A 24,744-nucleotide genomic window follows, 5' to 3' on the forward strand; every position below is an offset into this window, starting at 1 on the left:
ACAGTATGTGATACAGTACGACTATCTGCAGATCCTAGACTGAGCCACGCAACCATTAGGTGCGTGATGATGTCACACAGTAACATACAGAATAAACGGAATTGAATATTTTCCTTTAATATTTGTAGAAATTGAAGAATGGCCTGGTCTATTTACACATGAACGAAATGAACTTTTCTCCTCTGTCCTTAAATCTCATCAGCTACCAGAGGTCACCATAAGGAAAGTCAAGTAATTACTAAAAAAGTAACTACCAAGTATTTTTTTTTGCCAGAACAGATATTTTTCCCTCTAATTTACCATGATGTCAACATCTGGGGAAGTCTGCCCTGAACTACAGTATATAGCTTAAAGCAAATAAAGTAACTTAATCAACTACTAAGAGTTGCAGAAAAAAACACAAAATTCAGGCCTTTAGGCAATGACATCAGACAAATAAAAAATATAATTAGTGATATAAAACAATTCGACAATATCATAGTGCAAATGTGCTTCTTGAATCTGTGCCAGCAGGACTGCACATTCTTCCAATACCTGCAGGACTATGTGGCACTGACGGATTCATGATTTCCTTCTACCACTGAATGGATTTTCCGGAAGACTCTCCCCTGCTTTTGTCTCATAAATATCCATGCTGGAGAAAATGCCGAGGCTAGATGCATGACAAAAACTTTCCAGTGTAGTAATGAGGTTTCCCGTTGTTTTAATGCCAAAGGATGCGACTGTCTTGCAGCTGAAGACGCTCAAACACTCCGTACGGGATACACTGGTTCCACATCCTGAGAGAGGTGAGAGGAAAAGTAGAAAGAAGGTGAGAACAAATTATATCTGGATAAAGATGAAAAATATTCAATAAATGTATATATATATACACACATTTATATACAGTATATATATATACTGTATATAAATGTGTATATATAAGCCATATATATATATATATATATATATATATATGGCTTGAGTGGGACAGAAATTAGGTAACAACACTTACAATACTACCTACAAAAGAAGAAGAGGGCCACAATAATTTATCACAAAGTCACACAGACACAAACAAGCTTTTCTCACCGTAAAGTCTTTATTTTTTGACAGTTTCTCAGACTGGCTCCGAGGCTCTGTGCTCCGACATCTGTCAGCTTGTTATACTTCACACTTTTAAAACAGAATAAAACTATTTCAGGTTTTAATGGCTCTGTACTGATATCTCACCGATCTCTCAATATACCACCAAATCCTACTTGCACACAAACATATTTCAGCAGATCCTCTTATATATGTTATCTGGCGTGCTGGGTGTTCCATGAAACGTACATAAAGAATACAAAACACACAGCAAAGATCATGATATTTCCCTCATTAATAAAGTAAGAGCTACTCCTTGTTTCTATGAGACATCCACAGTTGGAGATACTGTACATATGAATATGTCTTGTGTTCCTTTTATGTTGTTTGAGCCACAAACTGAAGGCAATTTTCTCTCATTAGGTGATGGACAATTGGGTGTTTTGAATTTGAATTTGAATTTGAATATGGAGTCATAAATGAGCTGTCACAGCAGACAAACACATAACATGCATGGATGTCAAATGAAAATGTGAGGGACATAGACTTACTCCAAGTCAGTGAGAGACACCATGTGTGGGAGGACAGCTGCTAAACTCTCTGCCCCTTCATCCGAAATGACATTACTGTAGAGACTGGCAAAAAACAGAGGGAGAGGGAGGGATGTGAAATTCTGTGGAATTACAGTGTGTGTGTGTGTGTGTGTCTGTACATTGTTTACCTTAAACAGTGCAGTTTGGGCAGATACCTCAGCTTGGTGGCCAGTTTCTTCACCCCATGGTCTCCTATACAATTCTGTGACAGACTGGAAAGAGGATAACGATCTTGCTATATCAAAAGATATATATATATATATTATATTTTTTGTTCAATATTGTGCTATTTACATCACCTAGGTTGGATTAAAAACTCAGATAGGAAAGGGGTCAACAGGTTGTACTCACTTCAGAATCTCCAGGGAACAGAGTGAGGCTAAAGCGTCAGCTAATTTCTCTGATCCTGTGTCTCTGATCTTACTGTTCTCCAGACTGACAGAGAGAGAGAGAGACAGAGAGAGAGAGAGAGAGAGACTGTCAGAAACCAAAAACAGACACACGGAGACGTAGATGCACAGAGAGAATAAATGAGATCGTAAACTTACTCTAAGTGCTGTAGGTTATGCAGACCTGGCAGGAGCTCCCACAGCTTGGGAAGATACAAGGCCCCTTTCTCTGGGCCAAGCCTAGAGGGACACACACCACCATCATCATCATCATCATCCTCATCCTCATCATCATCATCATCATCATGGCGAATTCAAATGTCTTGTCTTACTCAAACTCGAGTTTGTGAAGTTCCTTGACAGCGGGCACTCCCTCTGCCCAGATGGAATCTGATTGGGTGCAACTACTGTACAAGTAAACACAACGCACACTTCAGCGGTGAGACACACATAGCTGTAAAGACAATCTGAGTGTATATGTGTGTGTGTGTGTGTGTGTGTGTGTGTGTGTGTGTGTGTGTGTGCCTGTGTGCGTTTGTGCGTGTGGGGTGACCTACCTGTCTGATAGCCTCTTGTGCATATGTATGTTCACCAGCTTTGCCAGGTGCTCTGCATGACACACCTGTGTGACCTTCAGAGGATGGATCTTGAACTTGGACACGGCCCCCCGTAGGAGCCCCTCCTCACCACTCTGCTCTAGCTGCTCCCATAGGGTGATGACATCAGCAATGCACGCTCTAGAGGGAGCAAGTAAGGTTCAGTTTTTCGAAGGGTCTGATGTTTGTATCGTTGGACACTGAAAAAGGAATAAATGGACAAAAAAAATATGCAGCGCTTGTCTTTGAGCTCTTTATATGAAGTAACTAAAATTTAGCACCACCCTTTGGAATAATGCATGGTATTCAAGGTTTTCAAAGTAGGGTTAGCAAAGTGATCTTGGCTACAACAATTTTGGCAGATTTACCATTCTGACACAAATGGCTCATGTTTAGCCATCAACTGTCATTGGCCGATTTTATCCCCTGTTGATAGCTTGCATATTATGGTCATGTTAGCCGCATAAACAGGATGAAAACTTTGTCTTCGGCTTTTTACACCACTCACACCAGTTTTAAATGTGGATAAATCCAAAGCTAAACAGATCTGATGTGCCTTATCAGGATTGCTATGCTGTGATTGGTCAACGGTTGTTTTGGGGGATGTATTTTAATGAACTGTAATAGACTGTAATCAGTACCTGTATGTGTTGATGTTGTTGAGCCCCACTAGTGCCTTCAGTCCAGAAACCCGAATTCCAGAATCTTCCAGATCCAAGCAAAAGCTTCGACCTTCATTTCCACCCCTCTCTAGTACTTTCTGCACAGTGAACACATCCGGCGGGTTGAGTGGAACGCCATGAAATGACAGGACTTCTGGAAGATTCGCTGCCAGGTGAGCAACCAACCGTGTGCTGCCACGGCCTCTGTTCCCATCAGCGCATGTGAAACTTGCTTCGTAAACATAGTGACAAGCCTCTAGGACCTGGGCGGGACTGAGGTCACCCTGAGAAAGAGCTTCGACGTGTTTCGTCACTAGAGCCTGCTTGCTGACCAGCATTTTGCAGAAGGATGTCTCTGTGTATGTGTGAAGCCTCTGAAGCTCTGTCTTGTTGTGAAACAGGAGGCCGACTGCAAATCGCTGAGTGAGATCGAGCTCCTCTCTTTGAGGTCGCCGACGAGCCTTTGGACCCGACTGGAAAGGTAGGGCCTGGTGGAAGGTACGGTCGGATACAGCCCTGGGGAAACAGAACGTGAGAGTGGGTCAGGGGAATTCAGACAAGTTAGAACACTGAATGTGAAAGAGAGTCAACCATATCATTACTCTCCTGAATTTAAGTTTTATTTTTACCTGGATGAAGAAAGATGGACCCCTGCCAGGTAACTCTGAAGGAAGGGGTTGGCCCACAACATGATGTGGTCATCACTGGCATCAAAGCTCTCATCGTCTGTCCTTCCCCTGTTTTCCTTCTGGTCTTGTTTCTCTACTCCTCCTTTGATTTCATCTCGTTCCTCTCGTCCTCCTCCCTCCGTCTCAGCACTTGAAACAACCTGCCTCCTCCTCATGGGGTGAGAGAGGAAGAGCCCCGTCTGGAGGCCAAATGCCTTAAGTTTGGCTGTAAAGGTCGGCCCTCTGGTGAGGACGGACGAGTTGGCTTTGACCCCCTCCCAGGCCAAAGAGCTCAGCTGGGACAGCAACTCTTTCTCCTCTGTTCTATGTACCTCCCGTCCAACACTCTTCATCTCCTCTTCAGCCACTTCATTTTCCTCTGTCTCCTTCTTTTTTGCCCCCCTAGCTCTTCGAATGCGAGAGCAAGTAAAAACCTTTGCTCTAGACTTACGAACTGGAGTTTCTTTGAGACACATTTTCAGTTGATTATTGCTCATGCTTTGTTTCTGAGCTTCTTGTTTGGAATGCAGGGAAATTTGTGTTTGAACTTCAGCCTGTGGGTGCGTGCCCCAACTGCCTTTTTCCATTTTTGAACAAAGAACTCGATGGCAGAGCCCGGTTAAAGTTCTCGGTAAGACGTCCGAAGTTTTGGAATGCTCCAACACCAAACACACCAACCGACATAGTCCAGGGTTCCAGCAGAGAAGATGTAAATAGCTGCAGTTCTTTAAGCAGTCCAAAGCCGATACTCTGTGGTCTGGATCAGGGAAGTACAGGGACATGTATGCCTCTACATCAGCGGGAGTAAAGCCACACACCTCCAGAAAGCTGTCTGCCCGCCGCAGAAGCTGGCTGGCGGAGCCTCTTGGCCGTGTAGTAAGCAGAAGAGTGCATCCCGGAAGAAGGACCCTCTGAAGGATGGCAGAGTATAGCTGTCTTACAGTGTAGCTCTCAGCTTTATTGTCTTTCTGCAACGATGTACTCAAGTCTTTTTCTTGAGTCTGGAGCAGAACTTCATAGTCGCGCAACTCGACAAACCCATCAAAGATGATGAGCACACGCTTGGAGGCTGCAAGGATCTGAGCATACACTGCATCAGGGTCCATGCAGTGTGGGACAAACGAGGAGAGGTTCAAAAGTAGTGTCTGAAGGCTGTACATGGGCTTCGTTAAAGTGAGCGTTTTGCCATCTAGTAAGAAGACAAAGTCAAACTGTGGGATGCAGGCTCTGGTCCAGTCAAGACACAGCTTCCTCATCAGAGTGGTTTTTCCCATGCCCGCATTGCCAAGTAGCAATATGTAGCGTTTGGAGTTACCTCCATTTGAGTCTCCGAAGATCTGAGGGGAAAAAGATCAACGTGAGTCCCGAACCAGTGATTTCAGCAAAGCTTTTGACCTGTTTCATAAATCATAGAAACAAATCATATACATATACATATACTACATTATACTCGTGTGGCTGTTTCCAAAGAACAAGTCACTAAATGACATTTTCTTTCTCATCTAACTGTGATCTAGCTCATAAATGTGATACTCTTACCTGTCTATGCCCCAACAAGCTTTTTTGTCGATCTGTGTCTCCCATGATGATTAGCTCCTTGTCCAGGCCTTTGTTTGTGTTTTTTCCAGAGCGAAGAGTTTCCCTCTGGCTCACTTGCATATCCACGTAATGAGAGGTCAGGCTAAGGCCTTCCTCCATTTCCAGGCACGTTTGACTCATGTGGGATTTGACTTCCAGAATGTAGTCCTTTACAACCTCTGAAAAACCAAAACAACTGAATACCGAGCTGCCTCTCGACAAAACATTTGTGAATTTTTGAAATTTCAGATCCAAGCAGAAGAGGGGATTAAAATCATGCGGTAACTTACGCGGGACATCAAGGACAGTGGGAGGAGGAGGTGATTGTTTACATGGGGACATCTCTGAAATGCAACAAATCATGGCATTTTTAACATAGCAAGGACTTTACAGGGTATGTTATACACACGGTGGAGGAAGTGAAAGAGATACACACTATTTCTGATGGAGATTGGCGAGGTGCAAATGGGAGACATTGCTTTGCTGGCAGTGTCTGACAGAGATCCAGGTGGCGATGAACTCATTTGGACTGGCGCTACAGCATCGTCCACTGCAATCACGAGAGGAGGAAGAACACAGCAGTTGGTAGAGAGTGGTCACCGTGTTGTCACTTAAAAGGCAGAACTAAAAGAAAGTAAATGTGGAACCATAACCAACATGACATATGACTCTTTTAGACTTATTTTTACTTACCCGGGGAGAGTGGCTGCACTTGGTGTTTGCAGGGCGGTGAGGCAGAAGGAACTACAGTAGACACAGAAATACATTTAACACAGTAAAGCACAAATTAAATTGACAAAAAAACAACATGCAAAATAAACTTAGAAGATGGAAGCAGACATGACTTGGAGGAAGTCCACAATATAGATTTGAAACGAATCTCAAATCTTTTTGGTGAACTTATTCCAGGTCTGTCTTGTATGAAAATACAGTAAGCGATGACCAAATCAGAGCCTTTCAACCCCTTTGGAGAAAGGGTTGGTGGATTTAAACAAAAGAGGATGACATTTTGGAAGAACAAGTATCAAGATAAGTAAGAACAGTTGCTGGTAGACAACTTTATTTCGGTGATTTTACATTCAAAGAGATATTTATAGGGTTCATAATTACAGCTGTACCTAGGGCTCACCCCTTAGAAAAAGCTTGATGAAAAACTTTGCAGGGGAAATTAAACTGCTTTGCAACTGAGCTGTCTTTTCCTCCACACAATCAACACATTTCACACACAATGTCCACAAAAACTGAAAAATATTAGCTGCACAAACTGAATTCTTTTTTTAACAGTTATATTAGAGCAAATTACCGGTGTACCTAATGAATGTGCGAATATTCAACTCACCAAATATGTATGTGGGTGTGGCGGCTGTATTGGGGAGTGGAAGTCTAATAACCGGAGGAGAGAGCCTCACAGTCTGAATGACCTGATAACCTGGAGCATCTGGGATGGTGATGAACTGAATGGAGGGATGGAGGTGAAGGATTCTTGGTGGGGTGGTGGTAAGGCCCACTCCTGTCTTTTCAGGATTTGGCTCTGATTCTGCATCAGTGCCTGCAAAACAAGAACAAGCTCAGCTTCACAGGAAATAAAAAAGAGATTTAGACCCAAAGACTTTGTGTCTTTCAGACTAAATCGGATGTCTGAAAAGATCCAAATTGATGTGGATTCTTCTTTTGGCTAATCAAAGTGATCGCTGACAACTTCAAAATTAAACTTCCTGTTTCTCGATCTGCATTCCAGTACCACGGAGGGAACAAGTCAAGCATGGCCAGTAAACATCCTTATCACACGTGGGACGGACACTTACCCTGGTTGACTGCTGCCTCATTCCGTGCCTCTTCTGGTTGCATTGTACCTGCAAAAGTTGTAAAACCAACATTACTGCACTTATAGTAGCTAACATTACATGAAGACAGACACAAAAAAAAGCCCTGAAGCGTTAAAACTCTGGACGGTAAAGAAAAAGAAAAAAAAAGTGGTAATTGTTCTTTGGGCCATAAGAGTCGCCGTCCTATGGTGCTATCCTATGTTCCTTAACTTTTTTTATTTTAGTGGAAAGAATTAAGTTTTAAGAACCATACCATTGTATTACTGCATCTGAAGAATGAAATAATGTGCGCAACAAAGAGTATGGCTGTCGATTAAATTCTTGCTCCTTTTGTACAAACTACCGTTTGTAAGATTGAGCATCTACATGACCCTGGACTCTGGAACAAGATAACCAACTGTATAAAAGACAGCCAGAGTAATTGGGAAGATAAAAAAATTAAACATTAGCAATCTGATGAGATTTGGGGACAACAGGACAATTTGCACTTTATATATTTCACAATGGCCCACTTGTATTAGAATAGTTTTTAATTAGAGATTTTCTTTCTGTTTTAAGCTATTATGCTTTTTACGTAATTACCACCTTTGAATTTTTCATTGCCTTCTATCTTTGTTTCCATTTCTTGTTTGAATTGAAACTCATTTACTACATAATTGCACTGTGCATTTTCTGTTTTTTATGTCTGTAAAGCACTTTGTAGACTTGTTTTCTGAAACGTGCCAATCGAAGTTTGCAATTAGTATTTGAAGCCTAAATACTTCAATGCAATCCAAACAAACAGTATGGGTAGGTCACCTGCTTCTCTTTGTCTTTTTGGTCTGAATGGTGTTTTCTCATCAGTGCACTGCTGTGACCAGGAAACTGGAGATCGAAAAATATGAATGAAAATGAAAATCTGCTACAAAAGCAAAAACAAAATCCCACACTGAAGTTTTATATGATAACTGAACGGCAACTGGGCTGCAGTTACTATAGGTTCTAGTGAGCGCCTTGTTATCGACCTCTCTTTCTTTTTCTCCAGTTGTTTTTTGTAGTTAGTTTGTCCTGGCTGCCTGGGCAGGGCTGCTCTGTTGTCACACCAACATCACCTGTAGTGCACGAAGGAGGAAGTAAAAGAGTCAGTCAAGCGATGAGCAGACACAATAACAAGAAATGGTTGTTCCATTCATTTCCATTCTGGTCTGAAAATAACAACAGTGGAGCATTTTCTATAAAGGAAGTACCCTGTAAACTTTGGGCTAATGCATGAATCAACAGTCATGAAATGAAAAAAGTTTATTACCGAAGTTACCGAATTCCTCACAATTCAACAGCGTATCACCAAAGAAAACATCAGTGCCTGGGTAAGAAAATGTATAAAGGGAATTACACAATTAATCACCTTCGCATTTGTACTTGATTTTGTGTGTAAGTCACCTAACTGAGCAATATTAAGTGTTATTACATTGTATTTGAGCAAGAATGTGAACAGAATATGTGTTTGTTTGCAACTTACCCAGTAGATATTCTAGGTAATCATCGTTCATGAATTCAGATAAATCATCTGAAACGCAAAGAATCAGCATTATCAGGCAAAGCATTGGCCACAGTTTTCGTACGAGTCAGTCAGCGGCCAGCAACCATTGAAATGTCACAAAGCTTTGAACCTGTATTTATTCTGGTGGTGCTTTCCTATATCCAGCTTTTGACTCAACTATAATGGTCTTCAGTTGCACTAGATGACAGTTGCGCCATTTCATCAGCATGAATTAAGACAAGTGGCTGCAACACTGGAAAACGTGCCAGATGTGCCGCTCTCCAGGGGAGCACCAGGCCCAGATGACCAGGAGGAGCAGGAGAAGCTACTCTTAAATCGTCCCGCTGTTACAGCCCCCAGCATCCTATGGGATGTCTGGGCTGCACTGCTACTCTGCAGCTGACCCACATTCACCGCAAACTATCAGGGTGACTGGATGTAATAAAAGGGCAAAGCTGCACGTGTTGATGGGATGGGTCAGGGGGATAACCGGTCAATGGATGAGGTGGGTTTTTTTTTCTGTTAGCCCCCAAAGGTTAAGTATTTGTGATGCTCCAGTAGTTTTAAGAAGGAAAGAGCTGTGGCGTTGCAACTTATCATCGTGATGATTCATGTACAAGAATGCTGCAGATCTCCTTACAACAATCAAGTCCAAAACTAACCTGGTAGAACTCCAAAATCCAATGGGTCCTGATCTACTTCATACATCTTGGCACCTGACAACACACGGATAAAATATTGATACATAAGGGATGAAAGCATCAAGTAGCCATTTTCTGCCACAGTGGTTTTCTCTGTTTTTAAGCTTTTCACATGTTCCCACATTTAGCTTGAGCAGTTCCTCATTTGCAGTTTCACTGCAGTCAAAATGGTGTCGTCACTAAAATAAGAAAAAGCTCCTGAGGCAAGTGTAATCTTCTAACTCACAACCCCATTTCCTCTCTTCCATGCGCTGCCTGTGCCGTGCTGACAACATTTGTTTATTTGAATGTAGAATTCCCTGCATCATTGATGTTTTGCAAGAATCAAAATGATCTCACTGTACCTGGTGGCTGTACAAAACAGGTTCAAAGATCCAGTCCACATAATGGTATATTGGTATATGGGATATTTATTCTTCAGTTTTAGGGAGACAGTTTAGAGAAGCAGACGGCAGAGACAGACTTTTTTCTCCTGCCCACTACTATTGCAGCTACGGCATACAGTATTTGATATATTACATTATCGCAGCAGGTTGAGGTAAGTTCAATGACTGCCTGGGTCCAAACAGTCGATACAAGGACCACTACTATGTATCCTGCCACACACACACACACACACACACACACACACACACACACAGACTTGACAAAGCTCAATAGAACTGACAGGCAACAGAGACAAAGTGAACAACTCAAATCTCTACTTTGCATTGCTTGTTGTGCGTGTAGGGGCCAATGAATCTGTAAGGTGTATCCTACTTTAAAAATCAAATTTCACTTGTTTTTTTAAAAATCATTTTTATCATTTAACCAAGCACATCATCCTGCACTTGCTGATTATGTCAAGGGTAAAGATTGTGCACCAGGTGCTTGTTTTTAATCCTTTTGCAGTGCCTTGGCACTTGATAACGCTCCACACAAAAAGGCTCAGTTACTGTATGAGGAACTTGGCAACTTAAATACAACACCATGCTGTATTTTCTGTAATGACAATAATACAATTATTAATAATTCATCAGTAAACACTAGCACCCCTGTCACCATGAAAGACAACACCTGGGCAGTGTGAGAGAAAATGCAAGAAAGCAAAGAAAGTTATAGCCTATTAAATATAAAAGAGTGAAAATCGGTAAACCTCACACACGCATGCGCACATGCACGCTGGGGGCATTTATTTAGTTTTTGCCAAAGCAGATTTACTTTTGGTTTCCCCTAAAATCACCCCCAAAATAACCTGTTTCCACCAACTCCCCCTCACAATACCCTCTTATCTCGTTCACACTCCACTTGTTACACACAAGGGACATTTGGATGAAACCATTCCACACGCGCGTAATACTCGCCTACTTGCGCTGCTGGCTGAAGGTTTGGAGACGTAATAGGCAAAGGACACATCAAATTATCAAATTCAATAAACAGTTATTTTCATAGTTAAGATTACTTAAAGACTGATAGATAATCGCCTATAACAATTAAGTATTTAATTCTCACTGTTACGCAGGTCACAAATCAAACGTTTTATGTCTGCGCACAATTCAATAAAACAACTGGAAACCGTCACACTACGACTCTCACACACACACACACACACCAACCAAACACATCAAAACACATGAAATATTTTCCTCCCCATGGACCAATATGCGCACTTTGGATACACGTGCCCAAACTGGTCCATCCGAGCCGGGACAACTCTTACCTGCCTCTCGGGCCTCTCCGGATGATGCTTATTGATCCTGCTGAGTTTTCCCTCTGCGAAAATCTGCCGGGCCCGGCCGTGCCAAATTACACCAGTCACTGCTTTTATCCTCAGATGACCCAGACATCTGTCTTGCGCGAAGTGCGCGAAACCTGCTCTGCTCTATCAATGATCTCTTCTTTTACTTTCACTTTGCCCCTTGCTGACGCAGGAGTGTTAGAAATACCGGGGGGTAGCAGTTTTTCTTTCTAATGAGGAATAAATGAATCCATCGCGTCGCATTCAGTGACCAGTTGAATCAGGGCAACACAATGGCTGATGGCTAATTATTCATGTGGGAGAGCAAAGGCAATGGTGTAGTGTCTTTTTGTCCATATATGGAATCAGAGGGGAATATGGGCTTACTTCTCTTCCTTTGGAATGTTATGCAAGGGGTCTTTCAAGGACCCTGACCACTCCTTTACTTGGCCTTGAAAGTTACACGTCTCATATAGCATAACTTGATTCGAAACCAGGTGTTCCTTGTCAAGCCAACGATGGGCCTATAAAGGTAACCCCCAGGAAGAGTCGGGAGGGTTGTCCTTTTGGCCGGACACTCTCCAGGTTCTGCAGTGCTTGTAATCGATGCTGGTCTTCTTGTAATAAACCTTTATATACAATCAAGACGGTGTCGGCGGACTTCTCTTCAATACACCTTCACATCATCGCTACTTAGTATACAACAATGGTAAAACATAAGATGGACAACTGCACATCATCACTTTGACCAGACCACATTCTCAAAATAGAGGATTTGCTGAGTTTGTGAGTGCGGGTATAAACTTTCACACACTCACACACACACACACACAGACACACACACACACACAAACACCTTTTCATTATGGAATTTCCTTGATCTTGGTCTCTCTAGACCAACATCCCAAAAGTATAGACGCACCTCCATTTAAATGTGAAGACACCCGCCACCTAACTCAACAGTCCTCAGATATACACAGTTATTACTTTGCAGTCTGATCTGCAAACATAGCGTAGATATGTTCCTATTACTGCAAATACAGTTTTTTTTTTCCCTTTATGGTCTGTCCTGCATTTCTCGGGTGCTCTTTCCTTTCTATACAGTGCTGTCCAGGAAAAAAGGTGAGCTGAACTCTACCCATACTGTACCTGCATGCCACAGTTTGAACCGTATATGTTCATCTTGTTGTGTATATTTTTGGCAAGCAAAGTGCTTCCAGGCGTCTTTGTAGATATAGTTTCTGTTTTGGTCTCTTCAGAAGCCCTTACCCCCCTATACATTTTCTCCTTGATACTCATATTGCATGACTTTGATTTTGTTGCCCTTGACACCCTCTGTGACCACAGCACAAAAATAGCACCAGTGGGAAAAAAACCCCTGCACCAAAACAATGATCCCCTCTTGGTATGGACAAGGAAACCTGGGGAGTTTTGGTTATGGAAAGTACCTGCTACACCTGTTTATCAGCGCCAAGCATTTAGAAAAACACGCTGATACCAGTGTCTCCACCTGCAATACCGGCAAACTATTTCCTTTGGAAACAATGAGTGTACAGCAGTATCATGCCACTAATGGGTAGTAGCTATTGAGAGGTCAACCCAGGTATTGTTGACAACACAACTTAGGTGTTCTTGTGTTATCTCTTTTCTTAGAGAGAAAAACACAAAGTTGTAGGTCAGTCCAATGTCGCAAAATAAAGCATACATCTGATCTTGCTGTGATATTGGACCTGTGTCCACGTTAACTGAACCTCAGGGGTAAATGAAACAGATCTCAGCAAATTGTATGAAGATAAAAACATTTTTTTTTACTGGGTGGACATTGACCAGTTATGCTCACACCCAAATCTGCTGAGCTCCACCCATTAACAACTGTCTTCATGTCCTGATTGGAGCTTTGAGCTTCTGGCCTATTAAGGTGCAACAAAGCTCCTTAATCCTCCGGTGCAGAATCTGGTGACACATTTTAGGGAATCATTTCACGATCAACAGAAGTTGTCTCTCGGACCATATTTGGACCATATTTTTGCTTGATCTTGACCTTTGAACCGATCAGCTCCAAAAGGAGGTACCCTTAAAAGTAATATTATAATCATATATGTAACGTATTATGTAATAATATGGATCGATGTGGGGGATCTTTTAAAGCGAAACTAAAAGGGAAGCGTGAGCTCACTACCACACCAAGCCCTGGCATTAACCCAGTCCATTCACATTAGCTTCCTGAACATATCTCACAAAGGCGTCAGAGCCGACTTTCTTTTTCAGATGTGGAAAAGGCATTTGGAAATCAGCTAGGAAAACTTGGAAGGCAAAAAGCTTTTCTTTCAGCACTACAGTGGTGCCAAAAACTACATAGAATCAAAGGCTTTGATGATATTCCTCAGATTTCCATTGTAGACGTGTATATAAACTATTATTGAAAATATTGAAACAGAGCAGTATTAAAACAGCCAGACTTGATATGATGATTACTGAGTGCAAACTTACCCCAGTGCGAATCCACTCCCCCCTCATCCTCTTTTCTCTCACGGAAATCTGTTATGCCGTCAGTGCTGCACCTTCTCGTGCTATAAGCCGCCTTTAACACATGTTCTAAATCGTCTATACCGTCTGATGCCATGCTATGATCCATTATTGAGTAAAATGAGTTATGTGGGTTAGTGGGCGAGTCTGTTGGAGAACAAGGTGAAAATAAATCGGCCACATCTATAAATCCAGCGTCTGTGCTGCATTGTGCGTCTCCCTTCAAACACTCCATGTCGTCTGTTGCGTGTGTTGCCCTGTCAGCGAGCCAACAGACACTGAGGTGGCCCTCCAGACGGGCGTCTGTGATGCTGCCTGTGTCCGTTGCTGCGCAGGCCTCAAAAGGTGCAGCATCTGCCCCTCCCGAGACATCGAAGTGCTCCATGTCCAAAGAACGGAGACTTTTTAGTGAGTCGGCAGCTTCTTCTGTATCCAGTGGGAAGCTTGTGTCTGCGTACTCTGCCTCCATGCACTTGTTAGTGTCCAAATCCAACGTCCTGCACGCAACTGCAATCTCCGTGTGCACTTCCATATTCAGATCAGGGCATTGTGCTTTGCAGTCTGTTGCTGTGTTTACATGTGTTTTCACAGCCAATAGTCATGAAAAAGGAACAAGAGGCAACAACCTTACACGCCCTCTGTCTGAGTGCAACCTGAGGGGGACAGCTATCCTCCCTGATGCCTCCTCCACCTTCTCTTACCACTCCTTCTCATCCTCTGAATTCCCCTCATCCATTCTGTGATTTCCTCATTGAATCTGAAACTAGTGGCAGTGTTTGCCCATCCTCTTTGTTGGTTGATATTTCCTCACCCGGCTGAGATGAGTGGGTGGTGAATCCTTGAGAAATTATCAAATGAGATCCTGTTTTATAAGCGTCCCTTGATCTCTTGAGCTAGGCCTCTGATGGGATCCGATCCTCCACGAAACCCCCTTGCAGAGCTTGGATCTCAGCAGGAGTGGCCCACGTCGGAGACAGTTGCACTCCGTCCTGGACCTTCTCAAACTGGTCCTATGGTGAAGAAGTCTGCTCCCAGATCATTGGGGTCCAGCCACAGAGACAGATACAAGTAGAAATGACCAAGTTTTGATATTTTTGCATTTTCATTAATGGATGGAGATGTTAAACAATGTTTAACTGTTTTGGTGTGGGAATGTGTGTGAGAGAGACTTTTACTTACTGGTGGCAGTGATGTCATTATTATTATTAAGTGAGCTTTCTCAAGGAGGGAAAATCATGGGACACTGTCTTTCATCATCACAAACGATTATTATCTATTAGCATTTAGCTATCTTTGAGTGCACTGCATGCATACACACACACACACACTACAATGCAGAAAACCAAGCTCTTCAACCATCTGATTATGAATTGTTCATTATATATCATTAGCCCTATTTTCTTTTTCATTTTCTGAACGACCCCTACGGAAAAATTTTCACTATATCAGTGAGTTTCAGATCAAATCGGGCCCCAACGCCCATCGACCTATATTTTCGTCTAAACTACAAACCTGTAAAGTTGTGTGACTGTACCTGTATCTTCGGCAGTTGTGATGTCATCACGTTGGCAAAATCTGTTCACGGACACATAAACACCTGTCAAACCACATCTGTACACACACAGACTCACAAGGTGAAAACTAACAACAACCACACTGGCACAGCTGGTAACAGTGGAGTAAATACATTTGGTTATTTTCTTAATTCAAACCACTCCCATTGGGTTCAGTCACCATTTTGCATTTTTGCACGATTACTTAGAACACTAGAACTGGTTTGACGAGAAGATGCCTGCCATAAACAGCTTTCACCATCCTGCCAACACCCCCCCACCCACCATACAGCGAGTGAAGGCTATCTAGTAACCATTAAATGGAAACATAAATATGCCTTTACAAAATAATTTGTCCTACTGTCACGACACCTTTATAGAAGTAGCATAATCAGCTACAACATTCAGTTTATTAGCTGTGGGCACGATAAACTTTACTCACTTTCATTCTTTAAAACAGAAGCCCAACTCGTGTAAATCTACAGATTGCAGTCACCATGGTCATGAAATAAAACTTAGACGTATGGGAGACCTTTAGAGTACATGTTTGAGAAACACAGTGTGGGTGTTGTTTTGTTTGCAGGATGCACATGCAGTTTCACATGTGCTTTTTTTAGTGAAGTACTGTTCATAGTGTAATAAAATGAAACTGTGGCTTTTACCATTAGTGCCAGGCTATCGCAAGGAATCTGAGCTTCATAAGCAGATAAGGTAAAACGAAAAAATAAACCTGCCATAAGGTTTCACAGAATTTAAAAGAAAAATCATTAAAGGCCATTTCATCGTTGGTCATTTATTTTATATATCAGTAAACAAATATACGGACATACATATGTGCAAAACACATTTTTTGACAAATCAGTAATCAAAAGGATTTTAATACAGGGAATCCACCTTCATCGCACATTGCGTTGTTGTTGGTCTATTTAATATAAATGAGGAAAAACGGATTATCTCATATTGCAACTAAATGAGATGCAAACTTAAATTTGGATGGAAGTTTAATATTTCTGACTATTTCCCTGCTGATTTGAAAGGGGGAATGATAACCACTGAGGAAGGAGTAGTAGTCTCTGAGTAGTAGAAATGTCATCCTGATGATACTGTACTTGGTGACGGAATGGTCAACTGGCAAACTACATGTGATAAAATCCCAGTTTTTGGTGCCGTAATTGAACTCATCACATGAAATGATGAACATCAAAAATTGAATTGATCCCAATAACAAGAATTATTTTTTTAGCCCAAATTAATATATCTGATACCTCTGTGCCATAGAGCTCTATTGTCCCAAAACTATTACACACACATATATTAACCCACAGCGTTACACCAGGTGGCACATACCTCTAATAGCCTGTGCACTGTAGGTTATTTTAAGTCAAACCTATAAACACTATTCCGCTGCTGTAAATAATCGCGGCAAATATTTATTAATCAGCAGCTGGAAAGAGTCCTCAACAAATGTACTGCTTACTTGTTAAGAGTAACATTTAGTAAAAAACTAGTGTCCAGCTGTTGAAATTATTTATTTTCACATTGAACGGATCTGTAGCCTTGTTCTAGAGTTATGCATGAGTAGGTACGACTTCATTCAAGAGTCTATTTTCAAAGTTGGGCCCAAGTGCTTATTTGGGAAAGCTCACGAAATTCAAATCATAGCTTGTCATGACTTACAATGGCGTTGTTGATAAATCTGTGACAAGCTTTGATAAATATAGCAGCACTGATGTTCAGGACTTTCCTCTGTATGTCATGTCTGTCACCGTGTGTCTTCAGATGGCGCACTGCTCCTCTGTCGCACGGTTGGAACAGTAGTCCTGGATACCTGGCGGAGCAGAGACGAGACAGTTATGACGGTGATGAAGTGGTATTTTAGATGAAGATTTCCAAGGACACATGCAGTATATACCTCTGTTGTTTATGATCCTCGTGTGTGTGTGTGTGAAACAAAAAATTAGCCCAGAACAAATTGTCTGTTAAACAAACCCACTGTTGATTCCTCAACATTAATCTCATGCTGCAAGCAGAGTTATTGAATTTAGTTACAAACCTCTTTCTTCCTCTTTAGTCGACTGGTTCCTATTTGTTGCGTGATCACTTCTTCTTTCATTATATTTAATCTGGAATTGGGTACCACTTAAACCACCCAGTCATCAAAAATGAGAGACTTCTATGGAAGCCCCACAATATATTTCTGCATCAGACTTCCTCAGTGAGGATTCTATCACAATAGAAGCCAACGCTATGACGTAAAAGGAGAACAAATGGACACGGGGCATGTCTGTGTATGCGTGCGTTGTGTATAGATTCCTGTGAACACTCACTCTGCACAATTCTCAGGTAGACTTCAGCAGCAGGAGAGTCGGGCACTTCACTGAGGAAAGATTTGCCCTCATCACAGCTCCGTGCTATCCTCGGGTCTAGAGGTACCTTTCCTAAGAGAGGTAGATTTAGATCCGCACACATTTGCTCAGCACCGCCGCTGGTGGGAGGGAAGATTTGTGATGTGTTCTGCAAAAGAGAAGTCAAGAAAAAACTCTAAGTTATGTATGCATTTTCAGATTCTACCGAGACTAAATTACAAAAGATCTATACTGCTTTCCACATGTTGAGCCACAGGTTACATCCATACTATTACGTTTTTGTTTTAAAACAAAAAACATTTCCGTCCACACAAGCGTTTTAGCTCCATATCAGAAGTGATCTCCGTCCACACTAACATCCCTGAAAAAAGGAATTCATGTGACCATTCACGTACACTGGGCATGTGCACCTGTGTAAAGAGTTAGCAGATTGTCTACTCTGCAGTCGATAGCTTGGCTACAGAAAAAACCCCAAATAACGAGAAACCGCAATGGTGAAAAGTAAGAGCAAGGATTTATTGTCTTGAAGCGATGACAAGGTGGAACGGTTGCTTTCAACGCTGGTAGTAGAGTTGTGACAAATGGGAACTGATCAGGTATGCAGGTGACTGAATCGTGTCAGTTGTTGCCCGTCCAGAATACAAAACTTTTCAAACTAAAATGGGGCGAGCAGTGTTTCCAAACATCTCCATTTTAGGCGCTCGGACACTCTGAAGCAGTGTGGTCAATGTAGTAGCAGTGATGCAAAAACATGTGTGGATGTCGCAACATGCAGCCAGACGTTCCTCACCCCTGCTGCTTCAACAGTTTGTGTACCGTTACTGTACTGTTTTCAATCATTTTGACTGTAAGCGTGTTGGGTTGTCGCATGTTCGTGAATCTGTCAGAGACCTTGCATTTAGGGCAGACGAAGCCGCTCATGTTCTCCACAACTCCAATGATTGGCAGCTTGACTTTCTGACAAAATCTGATCTCCTTTCGCACATCCTGCAACGACACCTCCTAGAGAGAGAGGGGGAGAGAAAGAGAAAGGTGAAGAAGCAAAGGGAGGGAGAAGACAGACATGTCAGCAGACGGGGAGGGAAATAGAGCAAAGAGAAAGGATGAGTTAAAATTGGTTTTTCTGCCTTATTCCTTCGGAGAAAAGCTGTTAAATGAGCTCCCACAGATAAGTGTAGAAAAATTTGAGTATGAACAAAAAAAACTTGATATAAAAACTTTATATCAAGAGTTCGGAAAGCTCTACAAACAGACTTTTAGGTAATTCCCACTTTTGAGGTGGTTAGTTATTGGTTGAATGAGACCTGAAGGAATGAGGAAGTGAATCTACTGCTGTCTGAACACACTGATGGTGTACTTATCTATGTATCAGGGAATGTTTTTGTTCGAATCAAGAGCAGAAAAACATCCACTTTGACTTTTATTGGGTTCTTTGTGAACAAATGATGAAATGCTGAATTATAACTGCGTGACGGTTCGTGTCAACACCCTGTGGTCACCGTGGCATAGATGTATTATGGGCTTATGATAAAATAGCATCCTTTGTCGGTTGCCACTTGATACAAACATTTTGTGAAATAAAGGCAGGTTATCTCACTTCCCCTGGTTCACTTTGGTTTCCAAAACGACTCTGGCTCATCAAGATGTCACCTAATAAACTTCAGACGGTTATGTTTTCTACGATGAGATGGCAGGTTAGGTCCACATGGACCACGTTTGTGCAGCTGTGCTGCAAAGTGGGGCAGTGCAGCTCCTTTACAGTCATATGGGGGTTTTGTTTTGCGTTTCTTCCAAGCAGATTTGCAGTTTTTAGTTTCTGTAAGTGCTCTTGGTTTTTCAGATGACTTCCACAGTTCCCCTTAATGGCTATTATCTTAATGCCTTTTAAGACAGTGGGAATTTAAAGATGGAAGCACTTCAATGTATTGTATACTCTCTCCTGCTTTGTAGACAGTTTGCTTCTTTTTCACATCATCAGTTGCTCAGAGAATGTTGCCAGAGGTTTTTAAAAGACAAAGAATTGTAAGAGACATATAATCCAAACAAACCACTTATGGCTGAATGAGTTCAACAAGTTCAGGGGCTTTACAAGAAGGAAAGTGTCCGAACTTGATTTTTTTATTGTAGTATTTAAGTTCACGATATGAAAAGTAATAGTGCCTTAACATCCCAAGGAAAGTATTTCTGTGCTGCAAAGATTCTATTGACTTATTTTCACTCCAAAAATCAACAAAATGTGTAATTTTGAAAGTGGTCCCACTTTTTTCTCAATCTACCCACAATTACTTTCTACTCGCCCCCAACAATAGTTGGTACCTTGGTGCATTCATCTGAGGATTAGAGAGAGAACAGTTGCAGCAGTAGGGGTGTGACGTGTTTTCCAGTTGAGATTAAGTGATAAAATTCTCTAGTTTTTAGTAAAGAAATTACAACAAAACCAAAACTGAAGCAGAGACAAGACAAGAGCAAGAGCAATGTTGCGTTTTGAGTAAGTGGACTGATTCTTGTTTTCAATCCAACCGGCAGATCTTGTTTGTTGTCCGTTAATCTCGTTGTAGCTTTTACTTTCATTATCACTTTCATTATTACTCTAGATTCACATTAAGAACCAGCAACTTAATGAACAAACAGCTCCAGGTGTTTGAGATCCATTCTGTAGGAAATCACCAACTCAAGTTCAAGTCTTCTTCAAAGTAGATAAAAAACAATAAGTGAGAAAGTACTTTCCATTTACAGTTGCTGTGAATGTTATAAATGTTAGCTACTGCAATAACTGTCATCGGTTATGTATGAGCGTATGCGTGTGTGTGTGTGTGTACCTGAGGTGTGGTGATAATGACAGCTCCATCAACATGGGTGGAGCTGAGGTACTGGACAATTGATAGGTGCTCGTCAGAGGTGCCAGGGGGCGTGTCCAAAATGAGATAATCCAGCTCCCCCCAGTCAACGTCCCTCAAAAACTGCTTGATCATCCCTGATGGAGATGAAATGCACAGTGGCATGTTGAAAAAGTAACACGCACACGCACACACACACACACACACACACACACACACACACACACACACACACACACACACACACACACACACACACACACACACACACACACACACACACACACACACACCATTCTTCTTGGGTCCTCTCCAGATCACAGCATCATCTGGGCTACCGAGCAGGAAGCCAATAGACATCACCGCCAGGTTGTCCTCCACATACTGCAAGAAATACATGGTATTTACAATATATTCCCAGTAATTTTCCATTAAACAATACAAGCAGTGGTTTTTTTTATTGAATTGTTTGAATTGACTCACCACAGGTGACCAGCCTGAGCCACTCTGGTGAACCTGCACACAAGACAACAGATTATATACCAACCCCCGAAATCAGAGCTTGATCAAAGAAGTACACACAATTAAATGGGATAATAAATACTATAAGTGGGGGAGAAAAAGTTAACAGTGAATACTGTGAGAATCACAGTCTGGGCTGCTGAAATGGAGAACACGAACACCATCCATAGCAAAGCTTTGTGATAGTCACTAATTACCAAATATATGTCTTTTACATATACTATTATATATATATATATATATATATATATATATATATATATATATATATATATATATATATATATATATATATATTTATTCCCATAAACTTAGCCTCAACTTACTTGTTCTCCCTCCAAGCCCATGATCCTAGGGATGGATGGACCACAGATATCTACATCCAACAGTGCAACCTAAAAACACAAGAGGGGAGAGAAAGCAGAAAAAAATACCTAAGCTCAGTTTCCTAATAAGGCACAAATGTCTACAATGACTGACAGTGAGGATGCTGACTACTTGACATTTCTAAAAGGCTGTACATTGAGGATCAGAGAGGAGGAGGACAGTGGCTGAAAAGGCTGTAATTACAGTCTTTGTAATACAGCAGCACTGTATGTAGCTGAATGTGGTTTTACATGGAAGTAGTTTTACGGTTCAGTTCTACTCATATGTAGTAGCACACACCTCTGTGAGTTCCATCCTACAACAGCCAAGGTCTATCGTTCACTGTAAGCTGTTGTCGTATGTCATACACCGCAACTGACTTATCATACAGTAAGTTCAACTATAAACTCAAACTTGCAGGGGGATACAATGCAGCTGCATACTGAGTTGGACCTGATCCCTGTCTCAAAACAAAACTTGACCACAGTTACTGAATACAGCAGCTGAACTCGGTATATGATGACGCAACCTTATGAGGTCTGTCACGCTCACTGGACTGAAAGGAATTCTGCACAACAAAGTTGTACATTAACTTGGAAAATGGTAATTAAGACTAGGTTGGGTTTATAATTTAACAGTTCACAGAACACAAATTTTTAGGGTGCTAAAGAAAAGAAAATTGAAATACCTCTGGAACCATATGAGCTTGTTGCCACATTTCATTATCACAGATACATTTTATCTTTTAACATTAACCATCCTCATGTCTTACCTGCCGCCGTTACTGTCTTTGCAGGACATATGCTGGTGCGTCAATTCATAAAGAACGTGGTTGTGATGAATTGACGTCTTCAGTTTGTCATATAACCAAAAACCCTCTGTCTTGATGCTGATGTGTCTTCTTTTAAAAGTAATTATATAATTTAATTAATGATAAATGTAATAGTGTTGCCCTGATGAGATTTTACATGTTAAAAGATAACTTAATAATGTGACTTGCTTGTTTTGCTTGTTGGACTAAACTGCAAGCTGGTGTCTCACCGATTTGCATGGCCACACATGAAAAACGAAAATATTACCTCCTTTGTGCCGTCACTTGCCAGAGCGTGAGCCAGGTGAGCACTGAAAGTGCTCTTCCCCACTCCTCCTTTTCCGGACAAAATCAGGATCTTGTGTTTGACTGCCGACAGCTTCACTGCTATCTCTTCTATGGCTGAGAGGAGAGACAGTGGGGAGGAGTGGAAGGATGATGATGTATGAAGCTGCACAATAAGACTATACAATTCAAATGCTCTAATCCCATATGTATTTGTTGAAATGTGTAGCCCTTAACATACTGTACATGGCAAATTACCATAATACTGTATCAATATGTGAAAGAAGGCCTTACCAGGATCAGGGGCCTTGGTGGCTCCAGAAGCACACAGCGTCTGGTTGGGGCAGCCCTGACATGACTCTGACTTCCCTGCTTGGTCACTCGCTGTGCCTGGGCAATCTGAAAGGATAAAATAGAGTCCAGTTGGTGTGTTAGTCAAACGTTTGAAAATTATCAGATGCCAGTTAATGTTCTGGGTCTGGTACAGGCAACTAAATCAAGTCTGCTGTTGAACTACTTTTTTAAAAACCTCATTATTTGTTTGTTTTTTGCTGACGTTTCCAAATACATTGAACAATGTAGTCGGTGAATTCTGGGGAAATGTGTATAAGATGTTGCACGTGACATTTGGACAATTTGGACTGGTGCAGTCATCGTAAACATTAAGTTCTGGGTTTGGAGGTTTAACCCTAAAACTTCAGTTCAGAGATGGATGAGATCATTTTAAGGAGGGAAGCAAGTGAACAAATGAATGTTGCAGAAGAACATGATCAAATGTCCTGTGGTATTTTATTGCACCATCATTTTATGCCATTTAACTAGTCCTCTGTACTTATTAGATTAGTTATTATTGTTCAAGCAGAAATAACCAACGTGTACAGCGGCATTAATCCACAGACGTTTTTCTAATTAAAATAAATAAAAAATAATAGGTGCGTCACTGGACTTCAGAACTCAATAAAGGAACTGTTATTATTAGCTAAGTAAAAACATGCTAGCACTGCACTTCCGGGTGTGAGTATTACAAATGATAAACCAACCTGGATGTAAAAAAAAATAACATGGTGTGGTTGGTGTTGTCAAGAGTAACCGAAACGTTGATGGAAAAATACACAACACAACCATGTTACAAAACGCCACATCGTGCACCGACTCTAATATCCTGTAGCTAAACGTACACATTTATTTAACTTTTTAAAACTCACGTTCAGGAGCATTATCAGGTACGTCTGCCATCTTTACACGGATGTCTCACCGCTAAAGTCTTCCCCCTTCTATGGTTCCGGATACGCACAACACGAAACTCCAGTTGCCTCGAGGGCTCCTCTCTTTACAAAGCCACACTGACTTAATTCCATCGAAAATTTCTAAAACATATATTTTTTGTCAGACAACTGGAGGCTTTCCCACAGCTATAGGGAAATCCAAAGCAGCAGAAGGATGATTTATTGTCCTAAAACTAGGGTGGTTGCTTGAGCTCGAGACGACTTACTGTGTCCACTAAGGGGAGCTGTTGAGTCAATTTTGCCATGGAGAGGAACAGTCACAGATTCACAAAGGAAAAGAAAGAAAAGGAAATTGTATTATTGAACACAGTTCGGGTTTATGTGACTAGATATGGATTCATTTCTGATGGGTTATGTTGACACAAATTGTGTTTTAAACAAGAGAAATTATATCGCTACTATATTGGCATTTTAACGTTAATGATATTTCAATATTAATGTGAAGAAAGTGCGGACCCCAGAAGACATCTACTGTAAAGTACAAATGTTAGGATTAGCCAAAGGAAGCATCATCAATGTGATTACCACATAACTTCTAAGTAAACATTTTTGCATAATTAGACAAGAAAACAGATTGATAATGATCCTATAATCAAAAAGAAAATGCTAAGTACAATATTTTCCATTCATGGCACTTGTGGCATCTTTCTCCACTTCTCTACAGGCGTGCGTGTGTTTGTGTTGCATATCATGTTATGTGGGTCTTTGTAAATCCACAGTTCTTTGTATTCAAACACATTTAAACTTTGTGAATAAACTGTCCCATTGGCTCACTGTCATGTCGGGAAAAGGCGATTGGTCAGAAGAGTTTCATTTGTTCTGGCTTTGGAATCAGAGAACAAAGACGAGCCTTGAATGGGCATGTATGTGCATGTGAG

The 24,744-nt window shown here is 41.4% G+C and overlaps 2 protein-coding genes across 5 annotated transcripts; both read right to left on the reverse strand.

The window, feature by feature from the left end:
• Window positions 1-101: 101 nt before the first annotated feature.
• Window positions 102-15,504, reverse strand: ciita (class II, major histocompatibility complex, transactivator). Of its 3 annotated transcripts, XM_035616146.2 has the most exons (23): window positions 15,375-15,498; window positions 13,805-14,865; window positions 9,559-9,612; window positions 8,876-8,923; window positions 8,663-8,719; window positions 8,382-8,468; window positions 8,176-8,241; window positions 7,357-7,404; window positions 6,891-7,100; window positions 6,245-6,295; window positions 5,988-6,101; window positions 5,842-5,895; window positions 5,513-5,730; window positions 3,935-5,310; window positions 3,285-3,821; window positions 2,605-2,784; window positions 2,380-2,454; window positions 2,207-2,287; window positions 2,010-2,093; window positions 1,787-1,870; window positions 1,617-1,700; window positions 1,072-1,155; window positions 102-779 (listed from the first exon to the last, which is right to left on the reverse strand). In XM_035616146.2, the coding sequence occupies exons 2-23, from the start codon at window positions 14,370-14,372 to the stop codon at window positions 704-706; spliced, it is 4,236 nt and encodes a 1,411-aa protein (XP_035472039.2). In that variant the 5' UTR covers window positions 14,373-14,865; window positions 15,375-15,498; the 3' UTR covers window positions 102-703. The 3 variants fall into 3 exon arrangements, with proteins under 3 accessions (XP_035472039.2, XP_035472040.2, XP_035472042.2); XM_035616147.2 differs by lacking the exons at window positions 13,805-14,865; window positions 15,375-15,498 and adding an exon at window positions 11,297-11,695; XM_035616149.2 differs by lacking the exons at window positions 102-779; window positions 1,072-1,155; window positions 1,617-1,700; ... (2 more) ...; window positions 2,207-2,287; window positions 2,380-2,454 and having other exon boundaries at window positions 2,606-2,843; window positions 15,375-15,504.
• A 666-nt stretch (window positions 15,505-16,170) lies between these two features.
• On the reverse strand, window positions 16,171-23,925 carry nubp1 (nucleotide binding protein 1 (MinD homolog, E. coli)). 2 transcript variants are annotated; one of them, XM_035616155.2, is made up of 10 exons: window positions 23,786-23,925; window positions 22,875-22,979; window positions 22,564-22,697; window positions 21,445-21,513; window positions 21,080-21,112; window positions 20,890-20,980; window positions 20,579-20,733; window positions 18,651-18,761; window positions 17,721-17,907; window positions 16,171-17,221 (listed from the first exon to the last, which is right to left on the reverse strand). In XM_035616155.2, the coding sequence occupies exons 1-10, from the start codon at window positions 23,814-23,816 to the stop codon at window positions 17,169-17,171; spliced, it is 969 nt and encodes a 322-aa protein (XP_035472048.1). In that variant the 5' UTR covers window positions 23,817-23,925; the 3' UTR covers window positions 16,171-17,168. The 2 variants fall into 2 exon arrangements, with proteins under 2 accessions (XP_035472048.1, XP_035472047.1); XM_035616154.2 differs by lacking the exon at window positions 23,786-23,925 and adding an exon at window positions 23,621-23,720.
• Between the last annotated feature and the right edge of the window lie 819 nt (window positions 23,926-24,744).

Source organism: Scophthalmus maximus, chromosome 17 (assembly GCF_022379125.1).
Source record: "Scophthalmus maximus strain ysfricsl-2021 chromosome 17, ASM2237912v1, whole genome shotgun sequence".
In the NCBI taxonomy this organism is placed as follows: domain Eukaryota; kingdom Metazoa; phylum Chordata; class Actinopteri; order Pleuronectiformes; family Scophthalmidae; genus Scophthalmus; species Scophthalmus maximus.

Bases quoted from the DNA above. Each gene is read 5' to 3' on its own strand.
- ciita (XM_035616146.2), bottom strand. From the start codon at position 14,372: ATGGAAGTGCACACGGAGATTGCAGTTGCGTGCAGGACGTTGGATTTG. The intron at 8,720-8,875 runs GTAAGTTGCAAA...TTTCTTACCCAG, and splicing joins TTACCTAGAATATCTACTGG to GCACTGATGTTTTCTTTGGT. The intron at 6,296-6,890 runs GTGAGTTGAATA...TGTCTACTGTAG, and splicing joins CACACCCACATACATATTTG to TTCCTTCTGCCTCACCGCCC.
- nubp1 (XM_035616154.2), bottom strand. From the start codon at position 23,705: ATGGTTGTGTTGTGTATTTTTCCATCAACGTTTCGGTTACTCTTGACA. The intron at 22,980-23,620 runs GTTGGTTTATCA...TTATCCTTTCAG, and splicing joins TTATTTTTTTTTACATCCAG to ATTGCCCAGGCACAGCGAGT. The intron at 17,908-18,650 runs GTCTCTGACAGA...TCTCTTTTGCAG, and splicing joins TCGTCTGCCCTAAATGCAAG to AACACATCACAAATCTTCCC.